General features: G+C 34.8%; 1 protein-coding gene across 1 annotated transcript in view; it reads left to right on the top strand.

The window, feature by feature from the left end:
- Positions 1-922: 922 nt before the first annotated feature.
- Positions 923-22,926, top strand: part of LOC131984825 (carcinoembryonic antigen-related cell adhesion molecule 1-like) — a 37,443-nt gene continuing 15,439 nt past the window's right edge. The window contains exons 1-8 of the mRNA XM_059349803.1: positions 923-1,049; positions 1,332-1,658; positions 9,832-9,995; positions 11,481-11,607; positions 13,672-13,950; positions 16,049-16,342; positions 17,455-17,712; positions 19,647-19,761. Of these exons, the coding sequence (XP_059205786.1) occupies positions 1,001-1,049; positions 1,332-1,658; positions 9,832-9,995; positions 11,481-11,607; positions 13,672-13,950; positions 16,049-16,342; positions 17,455-17,712; positions 19,647-19,761 (1,613 nt within the window). The 5' untranslated portion in view covers positions 923-1,000. The remainder of the gene's footprint in view (positions 1,050-1,331; positions 1,659-9,831; positions 9,996-11,480; positions 11,608-13,671; positions 13,951-16,048; positions 16,343-17,454; positions 17,713-19,646; positions 19,762-22,926) is intronic.

The raw sequence follows: 22,926 nt of genomic DNA, 5'->3' as shown, positions 1-22,926 counted from the left end.
ATAACAAGCGCCTATAATAATTATAGCCAATTATACATTATAATAGCCAATAGTAGGCTACTACTACTACTACTACTAGGCTACTAAAAAAAATAAAAAAAATAATAATAATAATTTGCATTAGGTGTTAATAGTGTGTTATATATAAAAGAAACTACAATTTAAATAAATCTAACACATCTTTCCACTTATTTACTTGAATGAAACTTCCCACAGAGTAATAGCTGAATAGAATAATAATAATAATAATAATAATAATAATAATAATAATAATATGAAGTTGTTGGTTTTATATTTAAAGTTGTGCAAATAATTTAATTCAAAAGGAGTAAAGCCAACCACCAGGTGGCAGCAGATCATCACTGAACTACATGTAGTAAGTAAACACTTCACTTAACACACACTTAACTTTTTTCTTTTTTCCTCTGAAGACATTTCAGCAGTTTGTTTATTTTTGACGTTTTAAGTTTCTGTTTTGAGTAATCACTTAAGAGCAGACACAGCAAATCCATCATTTCCTTTATGTGTCGTGATCTTTTATTCTGAAATAATAACGCCACAGCTTGATAAAGTAAAGGTGTAATAATGCAACTTTTAAATGTTGTACAAAGGATTGATTAGTGGACTTGTTTATATGCCATTGAAATGTCATTAATGTGGAAAAAAAACCAAAAACATTAATGTCTGGTTTTTATTGCAGTATATGTCTTGTATAAATCAGCCTGTATTTAATCTTGTGATTGACAGATTGATTTAAATATAAACTTTATTATGATATGAACGAAAGGAATGCAAATGATTCATTGAAAAAAGGCACACAGTTACACACCATCATGCTTATGACGTATGTGTGTGTAGATAGATACTGGGAGTATGTGTGTGTGTGTGTGTGTGTGTGTGTGTGTGTGTGTTCACCTTCCCTGGGTGTGTCCCTGTAAAAGCAGCAGGTACTGCCGCATTTTCGTCTCTGTCTCTGCTGGAAAGACTTGAACCGTCCGGGATGGATCTGTTCGCCTTTAAGACGCTTCTGCTTCTGCTCTCTTTTATTGGTAAGAAAAAATAAAAGTTAATTTGATTAAAGCGCAGATTGCGCTGCGATTCATGCAAATATAATTTAGATTTTTCTTTTTTTTTTCTTCTCCTAATAAGTTCCTGCAGCGTTTGCGCATGTGGTTCTCTGGGTGTAGCCTGTTTGAATTCACACTAGAATAATGAAATAAACAACTTTCTGACTTTATAATTAAAGTGTTGCTAAATAAGACTATTCCTACCAAAGTTTGTGCACGTCCATTGTTATTTAACCTGACTTGTGTCTCATGTTTGCCCCTCAGGACGCGGTGATGGGAACATCCTGCCAGATGGTCCAGTGGACGCGAGTTTGGGGAAAGATGTGACTTTAAAGACCATGTTCGACAAAGCAGAATACATAATCATACTGTGGAATTACAGCGACGGGACCGACCAGGTGAACGTGGCTACAGTGAGCGCGGGAGGGGTCAAAGTGGCCGCGCCGTACGAGGGCAGAGTGACGGTGAACACCACCAATGGATACCTGACCATCACCGGCCTGAAGTCTGAGGACAGCGGGGACTACAGCATCTCCCTGGTCACACCTGAATCCATCACCAAGACCGGGGAGACCAAGCTCCGGGTCCTGGGTGAGTCTGCCAAGCTGGGTTTTGTTTGTTTTTTTAAAGGAGAAATTGGAGATTAGATTTCTCATATAACTACTACATATACGCCGAATTTGTCAGCGTCTCATTAAGATCCAGAAAACTCATTTTTATAATACATTTATTGCAGTTTCAACGTCTCTTAACCAATAAACGCCTTAAATTACAATGTTTTCAAACCGGGTTAGGTCGTTTTTTTTACATTGCATGTATATGCTGAATTGATCAGCGTCTCATTAAGATTCAGAAAACTCACTTCATCATACATGTATTGCGGTTATAACGCCTGTTAACCAATAAAAGCTTTAAATTACAATGTTTTTGAACTGGGTTCGGTCGTTTAAAGTCGACACTTTATTACATGCCGAATTGATCAGCGTCTCATTAAGATTCAGAAAACTCATTTTTATCATACATTTAGCCTATTGCTCTGCAACGTCTCTTAACCAATAAACGCCTTAAATTACAATGTTTTCAAACCGAGTTAAGTCGGTTTTTTACATTGCATATATGCCGAATTGGTCAGCGTGTTGTTAAGATTGAGAAAACTGTGTTTTATCTTACATTTATTGCTTTTGCAACGTCTCTTAATCAATAAACGCTTTAAAATACAATCAAACCGGGTTAGGTTGTTTAAAGTCGACTTTTTATTACATTACATAGGCCTATATGCCGAATTGAACAGCGTCTCATACAGATTCTGAAAACTATTTTTTTTTATGCCGAATTGATCAGCAGCTCCTAGAGATCCAGATAAAAGTGTCTCAATTTGTGTTTTCCACTTCTTAACCTCTCCCTTAAACAGTTAAACGTACAATTGGCGGATTTTCTAACGCAGTCTGGTGCAGCTCGGAGCCACACCTGTTGCCGGTGTGGCTCATAGCAACAGGTATCCCTGCGCTGCGCGACAAACTAGTGAGCAGTTTGTTGCGTCGCTTAGCAACCACGCAGTGTAAACCAACGCTCGGGGACTATATTCCTCAGCGGAGGGAAATAGACCCATTTACTTTGCCTCCAATTTAAGAACTTTTTTCAACATTTTCTGCTTGATATTCACATAACGTGCTTCCTAATCCCAACCCAAAGTTATTTTACAGTAATTAACTGTATTTTCCTGTTTTATTTCTAAATTAGGTGAAATGCCATGCAACAGTTACATAATCCAAAGAATCTATTAGTAGTACAAAATTACTTTTATTGCAAATATTAAAGTTTGAAGTTGAAATAATTCATTAATAATGAGGCATTCTATATATATTTTAATATATTTACATTAATTTAATGTCAAAGAAATGGGGAAAAAATGGTAAAACGTCTGGCTGCAAAAGTGGAGAAACACTGACTGTTATATTAAAGTAAAAATAAATAAATAAATAAATAAATAGGTATTCTACAGATATATATATTTTTCTTTTTTCTTTTCTTTTTTCTTTTTCTTTCTTTATTTATTAAATTATCATTTTTTTAACTTTTCATTTTAGCATTTTAATCATTTTACAAACAAACATTTGCTGACATAGGACTTGTAATAAGGGACACCATAATTAAACATCAACACACAAAACATTAGGGGAGAATAGATAAATAAATAAATAAATAAATGGAGGGAAAATAAATAAAAGTAATATTTATACTCACACATACATACATACATACATACATACATATAAATAAATAATAAAAATAATAACATTAAGTTAAATTAAATAAATAAATAAATAAAAACGAGTGAAAATAAGCAGATAACATAAGATAATAATAAGAAAAAAGTATATAGTATTAATACATAAAAATGCACAAGAAGTAGATTTAATTAAGGAATAAGTAATTAAATATATATTTATTAAATACAGATATCAACCGTTTATTATCTATATTTTTAAATAAATCATCTGTACTCGATTCTTACTGTTATCTAAGTGTAAGTGCAACTTTTTGCTCCCAGACTTTTTACTTTTTGTTCAATTTCAGGATTTATTTAGCGTTCTGCATGATATTTATGTGACTCGACGTGCTTCCTGATCTAAACCCTGCAGCTGTTTGTAGTATAATCACTGCTGCAGAGCCTCCATAGAGTAATTCCTGCAGAGTTTAAATAAATAACTTGTAGAAGTTGTGAGTGAGCAGACGGAGAGCCTCCTGCAGGGTGTGGCTCTGGTTCTCTCCTGTGTGTGTTTGTTGCCGTACATCACATTTAACGATGTTTTGAGCTGTTTGAAGCTGTGACCTCACTCTGTTTTACTGCCCTCATACTGTAAAGTTGCTTCAAAGCTTTTCAACACACACAGGGTCAGTGTGAGTGAGTTTTCTGTTAAAAATTGACCAGATTATAACTTGATATAAAGCCTCATTGTGTGCTGTATAAGCAGTACAGCAGGTTTGCTTTAGTGTTTGTTTAGCTTGGCTGACTTTTGGAAAACCATTGATTGGTTTTGAACTCTGCAGCTCGAAGCTTTTTAGGCTCCTGGTTCAGTCCAGCAGTGACTCATTTAGCAGCTAAAGAAACAGATTTATCCAGCAAGAAGTGGTGGAGACCAAAACCAGAGCTAGAAGAGAGAATATCTGACTCCAACATGATCATGTTCACCTTAAAGTTTGAAAAGTTTCTTTGATAACAGTCACTGAGATGTAGTTTATTTTTACTTGAGATAAATTATAAATTATGTTTTGCTGCTGTGAAGCATACTTCTACTGCTAGCAATAATAACAAACTTTAAAAAATGTAAAAATGTAAATAAATTAATAAATAAAGTATAATAAATAAATACAGTAATAAATAAAGTAAATATGTAATTAATAAATAGAAACAATTATTAATAAAGTAATAAAGTAATAAATAAATAAATAAATAAATAAAGTAATAACAAAGCAATAACAACAAACTTAATTTCTGAAGCACTTTTCAAATTCTATGATGTCATCAGGTCTTTAAAAGTTATTACCGAAAGTTTAAATTCAGCAAAAATTAATAAACATTTACCATCAAATAATAGTAAAGACCTGTAAGTAATTTTCCAGATATTTTTATTTAAAAATACAGATAAAATACAGTAAACCTTTATTTTTTTAGATTTAGTTTTTTAGAATTTAAGAATTAAAAAAAAAATGTTTTTATATTAAATATAAAGTTTTACACTATTTTACATCGAATTAACTGTAATTTATCATTCAAGACCATTAAGCAATTACTAAAAACAGACTTTAACTTCCATTTTATGGTTAATATTTGTAATAAAAGTTATTAACTGTCCTTTTGGTTGAGATATTGAGAGATTTCCTTCTGGTTGTTTATGACAATAATCGAGATGTGAAGCGTTGACAGCCTGATGAATGACCTTTTCAAGGTCCATTTGAGATAAAAAAAAAACAAACAAACAAAGAATTAACTTTCACAATCAAATCAAAACAAAGATAAGAGCCAGAAAACATCAAGGAGGAATGTGTGACTTTGACTCGGGAGGACGAGTTCAAAGATTCTTCTTCTAAAGGTCACAGAGACACAAAAGGGTGTCATCTGCATAACAGCGGATTAAACAATGTGACGCCTCTGGATTATTTGGAAGCACATAAATAAATAATGATAAAGCACGAGCTGACATCTTTCAGCACCAAACCAAGGACATGTTGGAGCAGAATGCTGCAGCTGATGAAACATTTAATTATTCATTAATCCAGTCTTTTGTTTGCTACATTAATCTGAAGCTAAAGTTGCATCCTCAAGTTTCTTCTTTCGGCCGGCAGTTCAAAACACAGAGATATTCAGTTTACTGTCATAATAATAATAATAATAATAATAATAATAACAACAATAAAAGCTGCTTAGCCTGCTGACCCCGCGACCCGGCCCCTAATAAGCGGAAGAGAATGGATAATAATAAAAATAAAATATAGCATCAAAACCCGACATGTGAGACTTAGAAGCACATTTTGAATCATTAAAATCTTTTTTACAACCACAAGTTTGGTGATTTTATAGCACAATAACATCTCATTTAATGTGACAAAGAAGTTAAATCATGACTCTGCTCTTTATACTGTATATAAATATGTGTAATAATATAATTTATTGTAGCTGTGAGCTGCTGGAAAAGCTTGAAAATGCAGCTTAGGAACGGTACCTGATTTTCACTTTGCGTGTGTGAAATCAGGTCTTAAAAACAAAAAAATTAAACAACACAACAATTATTAACCCTCTGGAGTCCAAGAAAGCGGCGGAGCATTACGCCTCATGACATTGCAACGTAAAAACGAAGCAGCATGGAGCCCTGCTGGCAGCTTCACTCTAAAAGTTTTGGCTTTTCCAGAAGTTTCCATGTCCAATTTAGTCCGTCAACCCTTTTTCAGCAATTGTAAAAAAAACAAGAAACACCTCGACCAAGTGTAAAGTGTTACTTTCCCATTTTTGTGTATTTTTATGTTTTTTGTATTTTGTTGTGCATTTTTTTTTTTATTTTTGTGTGTTTTTTTGTTTGTTTTTTGTCATTTTTTGTAGGTTTATTATGTGTGTTTTATGTGTGCTTTTTGTCATATTTTATGTTTTTTGTGTGTTTTTATGTGTGCCTTTTGTCAGATTTTGTTTTTTGTGTGTGTGTTTATGGGTGTTTTTGTGTGTTTTTTGTAATTGTTTTGTGTGGTTTTTAAATTTTTTTTATGTGTTTTCAGTGTGTTTTGAGTGTCTTTTTATGTCTTTTTTTCTAAAAAAAAAAAAAGTGTTTTGTGTTTTTTTTTTGTATTTATGTCTTTTTTTATGTGCTTTTTTCTTTTTTGTGTGTTTTTTTGTGTTCAAAATGTTGATCCAGTAAGTCAAAATGAAAAAATGATCAGGTCATATAGGTGAGGTTGTGCTGAAAAAACCCAACGAGTGGTTTATACAGACAGAATGAAAAGAGCCAAAGAGTCAAAATAGCCCCAAACTCCAAAGGGTTAACGCAATATTTTTAATAACCGAGGTCCATTTGCTGCACGTCTTCCCCTTCCATTCTCTCTGTCACTATCAAAAACAATCTATATTTAAATATTATGTGATTTCTGTTGATTAACTCTGAACTGGTAGCTGATCTTATCGTCGCCTGTCGTCAGTTTGAATCTTTTTTTATCAAAGGATGGTTGACGGCTTCTTCCCAGCATTCCTTTAGACTCTCATTCATGCATTTACACCTGTTCCCCACACACACTGACACACACTGACACACACTGACCCACTTGTAAAACCACACGCTGCACAAATACTGCAAACAAAACCACCAGTGTCTCCGTGTCCGTTTCCTCTCAGCCTCCTCGTCTCTCTGCTTCTTCAGGTACATTTGGTGAAATATATCAGAGGAAACAGCCACTATTGGGCAAAGCAGTGCTGGAATGTAATGAAGTACATTTACTGAAGTAACTTTACTTTGAGGTACTTGTACTATACTTGAGTTTTTCCAGTTTGTGTAACTTTATACTTCTACTCCTCTACATTTACTGACAGCTTTAGTAACTTTTCAGGTCGAGATTTAACATGAAAAACATATTTTTTTTAGTTTCAAGTGATGAGACGTTTTTATGAAAATGAAAACACAGCTTACATAAACATTAACTGTCACTGTAGAATAATTAGACAAAATGTTTTAACTTTAATATAACTGTAAGTGTTCACAATTTTCTTTTACGATCCCTTTTTTGGATTTTCTTTTTACATTAAATTAAAATAAAGTTTTAATGTAAGAAAACAGAAAGTTTCCATCATTTTACATTCAGCAATATTTGTAAATATATATATATATTTTTACATATAATTCACAACATTCAAGACCATTAAACAATTGAATAATACAGTAAAAATAAAAAAATAAAAAGCCAAATTATTTTAATTTACAGATTTCAACTTTCGTTTTACGGTTAATATTTGTAAAAAAAAATAAAAATTTTTTTTTGTAAACGTTATGTTTTTTTGGTAATTTTGCATCATTTTTTGGTAATGTATGTCTTTTGTGGTCATTTCACATCTTGTTTTGGATGTTTTACGTCTTTTTTTGGTCATTTTTGGAAATGTTTTTGGTAATACCAAGGTTTTGTTGGTAAATTTATGTATTTTTTGGTCATTTTGCGTCTTTTTCGGAAATGTTTTCAGTCACATGAGAAATAATCACTGAAAATCTGTTTACAAAGAGCAGAGAGGAGAGGACAGGAGAGGCTGCAAACATGACAAATACTGAGAATATGTAGAATATGTGGAGAAAATTGTTTATGGCCTTTTTTTTTTTTTTTACGACTTTTATCTCTTTTTTGGTCATTTTGTGTCTTTTTTATGACACATTTAATGTAGAAAAAACAAGAAAAACCCTGTAAAGTAATTCAGTAAATTTCAAGAATATATATATATATATATATATATATATTTTTTTTTTTTTACAGTGTGGCATCATACTAGATTAGAAATTCTGTCAGTTTTTCGTGCAACTGTTTCAGGGAGACGTTAAGAAGTCAAAGACAGAAACTGAGACGTTTTTTTCTGTATCTGTACGAGCTGCTGATCAACTCTGCGTGCAGGACCTTTACTTTCACCGTGTGTTATTAGAACTGTTGCTGCAGTAAAAGGATCTGAATAGTTCTTCCACCACTGGTGCAAAGTCAGAACTGGTTACCACTCCTTCACATTGTTCCCACACAGCGCCTGTTGCTTAATCATCTACAAACATGCCGGAGCTGCAGGATCATTCAGAACGAGTCCAGCAGGTCGAGTTGCTGCAATTTCTCTCTCCCGTCTTTATTCGCTCCATTCAAATGTTGATTTCAAACCGCAATTACAACCGCGTGTGAGGAGGAACCGGCCCGGGGCGAGCGGCTTATTAAATGCTCCACCCCCGTGTTTCATTATACCTTAGACCTTTACCTGCTCACATACAGCAGGAAAAATCCACCCTCATATAATTACACTCATTTGGATTTGACATTTGGCAGTTTTGGCGGTTTTTGTTATGTTGTTTACGTGTTTTTTTTTTGCAGAGTCTTTTTTTGTACATTTTGTGTCTTTTTTGGTCATTTTGTGTCTTCTTTGGTCATTTTGTGTCTTTTTTTGTCATTTTGTGTCTTTTTTGGTCATTTTGTGTCTTCTTTGGTAATTTTGTTTCTTTTTTTGTCATTTTGTGTCTTTTTTGGTCATTTTGTGAATTTTCTATGACACCTGGACAGATTGTGCTCTCGACAATAAATAATTGGAGAACCAACCGACAGCATGTTCAGAAAGACCAATATTAAAATTTAGTGCCAGACGTTATGTTCTACTGTGTCAAAAGCCTTCAATAGCCTACTTACTTACTTACTTACTTATTTACTCACTCACTTACTTACTTATCTACTTATTTACTAACTTACTTACTTTTTTACTTACTTGTTTACTTACTTACTTACTTATTTACTCACTTACTTACTTACTTATCTACTTATTTACTAACTTACTTATTTACTAACTTACTTACTTACTTTTTTACTTACTTGCTTACTTATTTACTAACTTACTTACTTAATTACTTGCTTACTTATTTACTAACTTACTTACTTAATTACTTCCTTCCTTCCTTCCTTATTTCCTTCCTTCATTCCTTACTATTTACTTACTTACTTACTAATTTACTTACTCACTTACTTACTTACTTATCTACTTATTTACTAACTTTCTTACTTACTTACTTACTTTCTTACTTACTTACTTGTTTACTTACTTGCTTACTTATTTACTAACTTACTTACTTAATTACTTCCTTCCTTCCTTCCTTCCTTACTATTTACTTACTTACTTACTTACGTACTCGCTTGTTTACTTACTTACTTCCTTATTTACTTCCTTTCCTTCCTTCCTTACTTATTTACTTACTTCCTTAATTACGTATTTACTTACTTATTTAATTCCTTAATAACTTACTTAAATCAATAAAAAGGGCTGCACAATATTTTCTACAATCCAATGCCTGGATAAAATCATTCTCCACTTCTAAAGCTGCAGAAGACATACTGTTACTGTTTTATAAAACCTGATTGATTGATTGATTGATTGATTGATTGATTGATTGTGCTCATATTAAAGTGTTCTCTACAGTTAGACTACAGTCAGGACAGTGTGCATGTGTTTCCTCCACATTTGTTCCTCATGCAAAACCTCCTTCCCTTTTCCTCTCTGCAGAGCCCGTGTCTGACGTGAAAATCAAATCCAGCCTGCCCGAGGCCCTCGAGCACAACAGCACGGTGGACCTGACCTGCTCCGCTAAGGGCTCCTTCCTCAAGTTCACCTGGCTGAGGGGCGCCACGCCCATCACCATCGACGGGAAGAGACTCTCAGTGAAAGAGGTGCGTTCATATGAGCCACTGCAGATGATTTAATCTGATTAGTTTTGACTTTGGTTGTTCAGCTGCAGTTCTTTTATTTACACAGGGTGTCCATAAAGTCTCTTTATCACTTAAAATATGTTTTACTAAAGCAAAAGAACAGACAAATATGTAGAACTTATTACAAAATGAGTAGATATTGAAGTTTTTTTATTTTACCTCATTTAATACACCTCCACATGGGCACCATATAGATTTATATATAGATGTATTTATCTGTTATTTCCATTATTCTGTTTTTTAATAGGAATTTAATCAAGGTTATTCATTTATTTGTTTATTTACTTACTAACTTACTTACTTACTTATTTATTGATTTGTTTATTTACTTACTTATGTATTTACTTATTTATGTCTTGCTTTGTTTACTTACTTACTTACTTACTTACTTACTTTCTTACTTACTTATTTACTTATTGATTTATTTGTTTATTTACTTACTTGCTTACTTACCTATTTATTGATTGATTTGTTTATTTTTTTACTTACTTATTTATTTATTTATTTATTTGTTTATTTACATATTTGTTTATTTACTTACTTACTTGCTTATTAACTTATTTATTTATTGCTTTGTTTATTTATTTGCTTATTTATTTATTTGTTTATTTACTTACTTACTTATTTACTTATTGATTTATTTGTTTATTTACTTACTTGCTTACTTATTTATTGATTTGTTTATTTACTTACTTGCTTACTTACCTATTTATTGATTGATTCGTTTGTTTATTTACTTATTTACTTACTTATTTATTGATTTGTTTATTTATTTACTTACTCACTTACTTGCTTATTTATTCATTTATTAGTTATTCATTTACTTAGTTACTTAATTACAGACAAATATGTGGAATTTTTTTTTTTTTTGCCTCATGTAATAAACCTCCACATGGACACCATTAGTTGTAATATTTTTTTAAATTGTAAAGAGACTTTATCGACACCCTGCAGATTTATTTATCTGATACTTCCATTATCCTGTGATTTTTTATACTTGGTAGGTCAATTTTATGATTTATGATGCAGATTTTCATTCATAAAACCCTCCTCAAGCTTTTAAGTTACTAGTACTTTAAAGATTAAAGGTGCAATGTGTAATTTCTGGCCACGTGCTCTAAAAAGAAAGGGAATTATTTTGCTTTGTGCAAAGCATGATTTAATACTAAAACACTTTTTTGCAGCACATTACATAGAGATCTCTGACAAAAAGTGTCACTTCTTACTTATTTTCTGCAACTTTATCCAACCATATCTCACTAATTGCACCTTTAAAAGTTTGCAAAACTAAATTTGTTAGTTTGTGGAGGAGCGTGAGTTAAAATCACACATTTGATCCATTCTGAAAAAGGGAAACTGTGATTAAACAAATCTAGTTGTAGGTGAGAAGACTCTGCTGTGAGGTTTTTTAATTATACTTTAATTGTTGTATATTATTGTCCTCAGGAGGAGCTGTCCAGCATGCTGACGGTCAGAGACGTCCTCCGGAGCGACTTCGCTGCTCCCATCTTCTGCACCGTCTCCAACAAGCTGGACACGGAGAAGAGCGCCGCCTTCAACCTCACCGTCTTCTGTGAGTAACAGACACAGTCTACCCGGCAACTCAACGGCTGAATAGTCTAAAGAGAAGAATAAAATCAGTCAGCAAGAGCACTAGTAACCAGGATAACATGTTAGACAGTTAAACAGTATAACCAAAATTTAAAAAACCCCAGTAAAATGAAATTCTGTCATTTTGAAGAAAAAAAATCTTATTATTCTAGTTTTATCCATTTTTTCAATACAGATATTTACTTTATATTTTCCGTATTTTTTGAGAAATTATCTGTAACATTACTTACAGCTGTTTACCAAATTTTTACCCTTTTTTTAAAAAAGTTCTTAAATAATTTTTTTACACAGTGTTCGTAAACAAACCAAACTTGACTCTGAAATTCTCGATGTGGATCCTTATTTATTTATTTATTTATTTATTTATGCATTCATCTATTTATGCATTCATCTATTTAGGCATTTATCTATTTATCTATCTATTTATTTATTTATTTATTTATTTATTTATTTATTTATTCATTCATTCATTCATTTATTTATGCATTTATCCTTTTATTTATCTATTCCTCTATTTATTTATTTATTTATCTATTCATTTATCTATTCATCTATTTATTTATTTATTTATTTATTTATTCATTCATTCATTTATTTATTTATTTATTCATTAATCTATTTATCCATCTATTTATTAATGTATTCATCTTTTTATTAATCTAGTTATTAATGTATTCATCTTTTTATTCATCTAGTTATTTATTTATTTATTAAGTTCTGTCAGCCAGATCTGACTCAGTGGAACATTTTACAGCGTCAGAATAAACTTGTTGTTTTCTTGCTATTATTATAATAAAATTAATCATCCGTAGTGACAGTTGGACGGTTAGTTTTTCTATTCATGTCTTCTTAGTGTCGCATTGAGCTCCACACCCAGAGACGAGAAGAAAGGTCACACATGAGTCAGTCAGTCAGTCAGTCAGTCAGTCAGTCAGTCAGACAGTTTTTTACAGTTTTTACTGACTGGATGATCAAACACTGGATGTAAACGTGTGTGTGTGTGTGTGTGTGTGCAGGGCGCTCCTCTCTGTGTACTCTTCCACTCCTTCCTCCTGACTAACCTGAAGCAGAGAAACTCTCCTCCTCTCTCCCTGTTATTAATTAATCAGAAGCTTTCTGCTGCAGCTCGGGAACCTTTTCATCTCTCCGGCTGCTCAGAGACGACCAGCTGCAGCACACACACACACAATGTCTTCTTACACTGTACTTCATTAGGAGGATTTACATTTTTCTTTTTATTAAAGCTATTAAGGCACTAAAAAAACAAACGGTAAAAAAAGTTGCCAAACAACAATAATTTATTCAAAAGTACATAAGATATAGAAATATCCGTATTATAAAAAATATATATCTGTAGCATTACATTTAAAAAACAACAACTTTAATATAACAGTAAAATGTAAAAAAATAATAACAAATAAGAAAATGAATAATAAAAAAAATAACAAAATAAAATAAAAATACAGATAATATAGAGTAAATATATATATATTTTTTATTTTTTATTGTATTTATTTATTTATTCATTTATTTATTTTTTAATTTATGTATCTAGTTATTTATCTATTTATTTATTCATTTTTTATCCAGTTATTTATCCATCTATCTATTCATTCATTTATTTTTTTATTTTTTTATCTAGTTATTTACTTTTAAACTTTTAAACATTTATTTATTTATTAATTAATGTATTAATTAATTACTTAATGTATTTATTTATCCATCTATCTATCTATCTATCTATCTATCTATCTATCTATCTATCTATCTATCTATCTATCTATCTATCTATCTATCTATCTATTATTCATTTTTGGACTCAGATCTGCACTCAGCGGTACATTTTACAGCGTCAGAATAAACTCTGGCTTTTATTAAATGAATCGTGACAGTTACATGGTTTCCCTCTTCATGTCTGTCAGATTTGTATATTTCTTGCAGTTTGGGATGGAGCTCATTTAAAAATCTAAAATCCACTAAATGTCACATTTAATTTGAACTTCCTGTGTGTTTTTGCTGCCGACAGACGGACCGGAGAAGATCAAAATCACTCCCGACAAAACCGCCAAGTTCCTGCGAGCCAAATCCAACTTCAACCTGACGTGCTCGGCGATCTCCAACCCGGCCGCCACCTTCAACTGGTACCACGGAGCGCTGCCGCTGGAGGTGGCGGGCCCCGTCCTCACGCTGGAGATGATCGAGAAACTGAAGCTCGGGAAGCAGGCGGAGGACTACACCTGCAGGGCCACCAACGCCAAGACGCTGCGCACCATCGCCTCCCCCGCCGTCTCCTTCGCCGTCATGGGTGAGTCGCCACGGCAACTCCATCACCACTTCTCTTCTGGCTTCGAGATGTAGATGTAGAACACTTTATCAGAGAGTTCTCCGACAAAAAGTGTCATTATTACAATCTTTTAAACTGAAAAGCTGGCCATACCTCACAAATTGCACATTTAAAAGTTTGCAAAACTAAAGTTGAGTTCCTGGAGGAGCCTGAGATAAAAGTATTTACTGGTTTAAATCACAAATTTGATCCATTTTGAAAAAGGGAAACTGATTAAATAAATCTAGTGAGAGGCGAGAAAACTCTGTTTACACAGATCAGAGAGGAGAGGGCAGGAGAGGCTGTTTACACAGAGCTGAGAGGAGAGGACAGGAGAGGCTGGAAACATGACAATAATGTACAATATCTGGAGAAAACTGCTTTTGGCCTTTATTTATTATGTTTTTTTTTTTCTTGTAATTTCGCCTTTTTTGGTCTTTTTATGTCTTTTTTGGAAAATTTGAAGTTAACATCTGTGGTTTTTAGTGAGTCAACAACTATTAGATGAGTTGTTTTGGTCTTTGTTGGTTTTTTGGTCTTTATTGGTCCCATTTGGTCTTTTTTGGTCTTTTTTTGGTCTTTTTATGTCTTTTTGGGAAATTGTGTATCCTTTTTTAAAAAATCATTTTTTTGTCTTTTTTAACCATTTTGTTCTTTTTGGGGGGTAATTTGGCATCTTTTTTTGGCCTCTTTATGTCTTTTTTTGGAACTGTTGTGTCTTTTTTGTCATTTTTTGGAAATTTTGTGTCGAAAACACATGATTCCTTGATTCCAATTTGTTTTCCCATCCTGAGATTGTAATACCTCAACAGCAAACTGACATGAAGTTCTGTTCAGATGTTCTGGACTTTAGTGAGTGTAACACAAACCCTGAAGTTACCACCTGTGGTTTGTAGTGAGTCAACAACTATTAGATGAGTTGTCGTGAAAAGTCATGCAGGAAAACAAGCAAAAACTACAATTATTGAGTAGAAAACCTGAGCTGTAATTACAGTGAGTTGTAGCCAACGAGGCGTCGGTTCTCTTGAAGTCCAGACTGAAACCTCTCGGTGACATACCTCGGAGGCACGAGACTGTCGGCGTCACTCGAGCTGCTGGTCGCCGCTGCAGCGACTCGTTTCACCTGCGAAACGTTCAAACGCTGTGAAAGAATCAGAATCCTCCAACATGAACCTGAACGTCTCTAATTACTGATGACAGAGGAATCTTTCTCTTCTTGTTTGTTTTAGAGGTTGTTGTTGTCAAGTTGGCGGCACACCATTACTCTCTGTGTGTGTGTGTGTGTGTGTGTGTGTGTGAAACCTGCTGGGTTGGAGGATGGTTTTACATAACGCCCCGAAGAGTTCCTGTGTTTTCTTTCTGTGTGATCACAGAGAGGAGGAGGAGGAGTTGTTGCATTGTTTTATTTTGGTGACTCGAGGCAGATTGACTGATTTATCGACACATAATACCATAATACTACAAGAATAGGTTACACAGAGCAGTGAGGAGAGGACAGGAGAGGCTGTTTACACAGTGCAGAGAGGAGAGGACAGGAGAGGCTGTTTACACAGAGCAGAGAGGAGAGGACAGGAGAGGCTGTTTACACAGAGCAGAGAGGAAACATGACAATACTTCAATATGGAGAATATGTGGAGGAATGTTTTTGTCGTCTTTCTTTGGTAATTTTGTGTCTTTAAAAAAATGGTGTCATTTTTTTGTAATTTTACGTCTTTTTTTGTCTTTTTTTTGGTTTTTTTTGGTTTTTTTTTGTCTTTTTTTGGAAATGTGTCTTTTTTGGCAATTTTGTCTTCATGCCACTTGTGGGGACCTGGGAAAAGTGTATATTTTATATTTTATATTTTTTTTGGGTAAAGGTACATCTTTTTTGGTCTTTTTATGCCATTTTTGGAAATTTTGTGTCTTTTTGTGCCATTTTTGGTCATTTTGTGCCTTTGGTTAGGTGTCTTTGCTTTGGTTAGGTTTTTTGTAGTAGGAAATAGTAGGAATGAGCTCAGTGAAATGTCCAATAAGACCAAAATTAACCTATTTCAGTACAGCATGGTAATAAAACCTCTCCCTCTCTCTTTGATCCTGACAGAGGCGATCTCCGGGGCTAAAGTCACGGGTCCGGGCTCCGCCGGTCCGCCCGTCACGCTCATCGCCGGTAACAGCACGGCCAACCTCAGCTGCAAGGCGACGGCCGGCACGGTGAAGACCACCGTCTGGCTGAAAGACGGCAAACCTCTGACCACCAGCAGCCGCACGCTGGTCTCCGCAGACAAGAGCTCGGTGACCATCAACCCGCTGCAGAAGGACGACAATGGCGTGTACGAGTGTCAGCTGTCCAACCCCGTCAACACCGAGAAGGCCTCCTACAAGATGGTCGTCAACTGTGAGTGTTGCCGGGGTTTATGGTTCTCATTGTTACCTGTTTATGGCTGTTTGTCCTGATTGTGATTTATTTTTAAAGCGTTTTATTACCAGAACTCGTTCAGACGACCATAAAAATGCCTTTAACTCCAATCAGACAGCAATGACAGTAGATGTGGCTGTGTAATAAAAGAGATCAGGTAAACAAACACGCATGAACTGGCTGCATGTTGGATAATTTAATGTGACAATTAGAGGAATTAACTACTAGTTATTGCACATTTACCATATGTGGTGCAAGGACCTACTGGAATTAAAGGAATTAGTATTTTAAATCCAGTTAATTAATTGGCTTTTTTGGAGGCATTAACATACTTTACTTACTTTTTACGGGTCTGATGAGGCCCAACTAAGTAAACAAAGATCAGCCCCTCAGCCAGGTTCCACACAGACAAATGAAACTTGGTAGACAGATGCAACATGCAGAGATGCACCAAAAAGCCTCTTGGACCCAAACTCTAAAACCAACAGGAAGTCAAATTTAGACAGTTTTTGGCTCCGTACCATCATAAGACTGTGATTAAAAGTTATTTACAGTTTTAAGTATGCCTGGCTCGCAGGCCAATTGCGGTCCTCGTGACGATATTTTGTGGCCCCCACCTTGATATGAAACTTTAATGTGAGATTTATATGAATGGCACTTTACCGTGTTGTGTGTGGAAGGTCCCTTTAATTACTTTTTTTGGTCATTTTGTGTCTTTTTAAAATAATTTTGTGTCTTTTTTAGTAATTCTGTGCATTTTTTGGTAATTTTGTGTCTTTTTTAAGTAATTAAGTTTTCTTTCAGTCATTTTGTGTCTTTTTTGTAATTTTGTGTCTTTTTGTAAGTAATTTAGTTTTTTTCAGTAATTTTTTTTTTTTTTTTTGGTCATTTTGTGTCTTTGTTTAGTAATTTTGTGTCTTTTTTTGGTCATTTTGTGTCTTTTTTAAGTAATTTAGTTTATTTCTGTCATTTTGTGTCTTTTTTTGATCATTTTGATCTCCAGCGGCCCCCAGGTAATTTGAGTTTGAGACCCCTGGTGTAGATGCATGCAGGTAATAAACCTCCCTCTCCTCCTCCTGTCCTCCCTGCAGACGGTCCTGAACCCGTGGTGCTGGAAGGCGACAAGGCCGTGGAGATGAACGACCACGTGACTCTCACCTGCAGCGCCGCCTCCATGCCTCCCGCCAACTTCACCTGGAAGTTTAACGGCACGTTGATGGCTGACGTCAAAACGTCCCAGTACAAGATCGAGATGGCTCGCTTCAAGAACAGCGGCACGTACATGTGTGAGGCGTTCAACCCCGTCACCGGCAAACGCACCTCGTCCACCCACGTCCTCGCCGTCAAAGGTATAAAACCATTCCTCCAAGAATGGGTTGGACGTGTTTCACTCCAGATGCTATAAAAGTGAATTATTTCTCCTCAAAGGAGCTCAGCTGCAACTTTATTGCGCTTTAAACTCACTTAAAGTAGACTCACCCTCAGCAGACAGAAGCTGCTGGACAATCTGCAGTTTTAGATGTTTGTATTTTGCTTCTTTTTAAAACATTTTTTTAACTTTATTGCCTTTATGCACATTAACACGCAACTAACATCACAGAGGAAAACAAATCAAAACATCTTGAGATTGGGTCTCACCTGTCACACAAATAGCATTGTTAAAGGTATTGCACATATTTTATCTGGTTCTGTATTCCAAAAAAAAGAAAGAAAAAAAGTGATATTTTAGATAATAATAGTGTATAAGAGTCTTAAGCGATATAGTCGGTAACTGGGGTCCACCTTCTCATTAAAACAGGTGCTTTTAGCTGTTTAGCTTTGCAGCTTTAACTTTAAACTCACTAAAAGCAATCATATAAGCACAATATGAAGCAGCTTTCACTGAGCCACAGCTGTATAAACCGCCTCAACGTCCTTGTACTTGTATTCATTCTGCTGCATGACAAATCGGACGTCACGTGCATTCATTCTCATGCACTGAACTCCTCATATCAACCACATCTAGAAAAACACATCCTATCAGTGTGATAACAGTGAAGTCTGCAGAGGACGGAGGGTCAGACAACAACAATACTAGTTTGTCTCATGTCATCCGACCGGTTTATGACTCAGCTGCAGCAGCGTCCTGTTATTTGTTTATGGCACTAATCATTTTTACATACTAGGAGTTTCATTTCTCCAGTACTTCAGGAAACTAAATCCAACAACCAAATTCTTGTGTAGCTCAGAGTCAGGCTCAGAGACGTTAGACCAGGGGTCTCAATCTCAAATTACCTGGGGGCAGCTGGAGGCAGTATCAAAATGACCAAAAAAAGACACAAAATTACTAAAAAAAAGTCACAGAATGACAGAAAAAACCTAAATTACTTAAAAAGACACAAAATTATGAGAAAAAGACACAAAATGACCAAAAAAAGACACAAAATGTAAGAAAAAAACTAAATTACTTTAAGAAGAAAAAAAATGACCAAAAAAGACACAGAATTACGAAAAAGAGACAAAATTACGAAAAAGAGACACAAAATGACCAAAAAAAGACACAAAATTACCCCAAAAAGACACAAAATGACAGAAAAAAAACTAAATTACTTAAAGAAGAAACAAAATGACCAAAAAAAGACACAAAATGGCCAAAAAAGACACAAAATTACCAAAAAAAGTAATTAAAGGGACCTTCCACACACATCATGGTAAAGTGCCATTCATATAAAACTCACATTAAACTTTCATATCAAGGTGGGGGCCACAAAATATCATCACGAGGGCCGCAATTGGCCCCCGGGCCACGAGTTTGAGACCCGTGCTTTAGAGGGAAGGAAACACGCTGCTGAAGGTTTGACAGCAAGAAGTCATGTGATCAGATCCCACTGTGAAAGAACAGAGGCTTTTATTTTGACGCTGCAGCATCATCTCATGGACATCATGTTGGAATGCGGCCTTTTGGTTTCCGTTGAGTCATTCGGATGAAACATGTGAACTGTCATGTGATGTGGGTGTGTTCAGTATCACTTCCACATGAGTTACTCACTAAACCGCCACCTGCAATCAGACTTAAGTAAAGATTAATGTCCTTTTGTGTGGTTTCTCCTCCGAGAAGGTTTAACCACAGTTATGAACACAAACACAATGTTTTTGCAAAAACTGTAAACAAACTGTTGTTAATGTCACACATTAGCAAGACGTCCAACTGTGATAATCCAACATGCATTTTGAATTTAAAGTGTATATTTCTTCATCGGAGCGTTCCCTTAACCTTGTGTTGTTTCTTTTTTCGTCTCCACAGAGGAGGGAGAGCTGGACGGCCTGTCAGACGGAGCCATCGCTGGGATCGTCATCGCCGTCCTTGTGGCTCTCGGCGCCGCCATCGGCCTGATCATGTACTGCCGACAGAAAGTACCGTAAGTACTCTGATTACTCTGACAATGACCTGGAGCCACAGGCGGTGATCCGGGGTTAGGGTTAGGTGTTCAGAGTGTTTTTACCTACAGCTGAAGCTCCTGAAGATGGAAAAACTAGTTTCAATGTGGCTTCTTGGCTGAAAATGTGTGTTTTTGTGGAACATTTGTTTGCACGATGGTCCAGTTTGGAAAGTTCCTTAATTAACCCTAAGCTGCTGGACAATGGACAGTTTAAGATGTTTGTATTTTGCTACTTTAAGTTCTTTTAAGTTCGAACAAAGTGCACAAAAATAATGTTGAATGTGCTCGCTGCAGAATTCCATTTCTTTGTGGAGCTGGAAAGATACACAAACTTAACAACGAGTAAAAAAACTAAGGGACTGAGCTTAAACTGGTAAAAATGGCCCCTGAGGTGTCCACAAACTTTTGACCAGGACATAAACAAGTCTAATTAGTTGGTCTGTCAAGTTCCTTTGTTCGACTTCCAGGCTCGAAATAAGTGCACAAAAAATAACGTTGAATGTGCTCGGTGCAAAAATCCATTTCTGGAAAAGAGACAAACACAAACTGTCTAAAATAACGAATAAAATAACAAAATAAGAACTAAGAGACTGAGCTTAAACTGGTAAATAATGGACCCTGAGGTGTCCACAAACTTTTGGCCAGGAGATAAACAAGTCTAATTAGTCTATCTGTCACTGAAAAATGCACATTTTCTACCTTTTTTTTTTAGGCACAAACAGCTGTTGTGTTTCTCCAGGAGTTTCTGTGATAATGGAATGACGTCAGTGTTTTATTTTGGTGACTCGAGGCAGATTGAAGCTTTAAATTACGACATTACCAATGTTACATCTTTAGCAAAGGTCTCAACAGCTGGAAAAAAGTTTGGATTCACAAGTGAAACTTTGCAAATTTGCAAATTAAACTTAACTTAAACTAAGTACCTGGGGGCCGCTGGAGGCAGTAACGTGACTTATTGAATTACTAAAAAAAGACAAAAAATGATGGAAAAAAGACACAAAATGACCAAAAAAGACACAAAATGACCAAAAAAGACACAAAATGACAGAAAAAAGACACAAAATGACAAAAAGACACAAAAATACTAAAAAAAGACACAAAATTACTAAAAAAAGACACAAAATTATTTAAAAAAGACACAAAATGACCCAAAAAAGACCCAAAATGACCAAAAACGACACAAAATGACAAGAGAAAAACAAATTACCAAAAAAGATTGATTTAAAAAATGATTTAAAAAAGACACACAATTACCAAAAAAAGTAATTAAAGGGACCTTCCACACACAACACGGTAAAGTGGCATTCATATAAAACTCACATTAGGTCCGCAATTGGCCCGCGGACCGCGAGTTTAAGACCCATGTGGTAAATAATAGACCCTGAGGTGTCCATAAACTTTTGGCCAGGAGATAAAGAGTCTAATTAGTCCGTCTGACACTGAAAAATGCGCATTTTCTACATTTTTAGACTCAAACAACAGCTGAGTTTCTGCATGAGTTCATGCTTCAGCCTTAAAATGTCTGTACAGAACGGTATGTGTGTTATCAGAACGTCTTTATGTAAGTCTGAGTGTGTGTGTGTGTGTGTGTGTGTTGCATACCTGTCGTTTTCTGTGTTTGTACGTCTGCATGTATTCATCATGACCTTCTTGGAAATTCTCTTCATTCCTCTCACGTCTTGGCGTCTTGCAACATGTCAGACTAATGTATCACAGTTCTACACTGTTAGACTGTTTGTCCTGCAGCTCTGAGCCACCAAGCTCGGGGGTCTCAAACTGGCGGCCCGCGGGCCAATTATGGCCCTTGTGAGGATATTTTGTGGCCCCCACTTTGATATGAAAGTTTAATGTGAGTTTTATATGAATGGCACTTTACTGTGTTGTGTGTGAAAGGTCCCTTTAATTACTTTTTTTGGTAATTTTGTGTCTTTTTTAAAAATAATTTTGTCTTTTTTGGTAATTTTGTGTCTTTTTTAGTAATTTTGTGTCTTTTAAAAATAATTTTGTGTCTTTTCTAAAAAATAATTTTGTGTCTTTTTTGGTAATTCTATCATTTTTTGGTCATTTTGTTTCTTCTTTAAGTAATTTGGGGTTTTTTTTCTGTCATTTTGTGTCTTTTGGTAATTTTCTGTCTTTTTGGGTCATTTTGTGTCTTTTTTGGTAATTCTGTGTATTTTTTTGGAAATTTTTTGTCTTTTTTTAAAAAATAATTTTGTGTCTTTTTTAATAATTTTGTGTCTTTTTAAAATAATTTTGTCTTTTTTTAAACAATTTTTCAGTCATTTTTGTGTCTTTTTTTTTTTTAAGTCATTTTGTGCCTTTTTTGGTCATTTTGAAACTGCCTCCAGTGGCCCCCCAGGTAATTTGAGTTTGAGACCCCTGCTCTAGCTAGTTTGAAGTGTACATCTCCATGGGTGCAGGCTGAATCTGTATATATATATATTTCCATTCTGATCTTTTGCTTCCTTTTCCTGACCTTACTGTCTCAAAATCTCCTTCCTTTGTTTGTTCTATTACTGCAAACCAGCATCTCGTCCTGTTTTTGATCTCTATAGCAACAGCCATCAGTGAACAATGTGCGTGAGTTTCCTAACTCTGTTCTTAGTTTCACGTCAACTTCTGCTTGTTCCTGGCAGCTCTGAGGTCCATGTGGTCAGCCACGTTCACCCCCTCCCTTATAAATGTGATGTGTGGTTGATTGCAGCGGCATTTTCTCATGTTTGCTGTCTGAGGTTAGTCACAGTGAACGCCTTCAGGTGTCATTGACTACGCACACTGAAGAGTAAAACAACTGTTATATAGAAGTAGAGGTGGAAAAGTTCTGGCCAGGTGAAGCAATGTTGCACATGAGCTTGGACATAAGCAATATAGCACAAATAAGCATAAATTTATCTTGTACATCAATGCTATGGATTATATTAACCCATGGGCTTGGCCCCTCGTGGCGATATTTTGTGGCCCCCACCTTGATGTGAAAGTTTAATGTGAGTTTTATATGAATGGCACTTTACTGTGTTGTGTGTGGAAGGTCCCTTTAATTACTTTTTTTGGTAATTTTGTGTCTTTTTTTAAATAATTGTGTGTCTTTTTTTAAAAATAATTTTGTGTCTTTTTTGGTAACTTTGTTTCTTTTTAAGTAATTTT

This window comes from Centropristis striata, chromosome 14 (genome assembly GCF_030273125.1).
Source record: "Centropristis striata isolate RG_2023a ecotype Rhode Island chromosome 14, C.striata_1.0, whole genome shotgun sequence".
NCBI classification, from domain to species: domain Eukaryota; kingdom Metazoa; phylum Chordata; class Actinopteri; order Perciformes; family Serranidae; genus Centropristis; species Centropristis striata.
The sequence above is the reverse complement of the archived record's forward strand: the minus strand, read 5'-3'. Positions and strand labels throughout refer to the sequence as shown.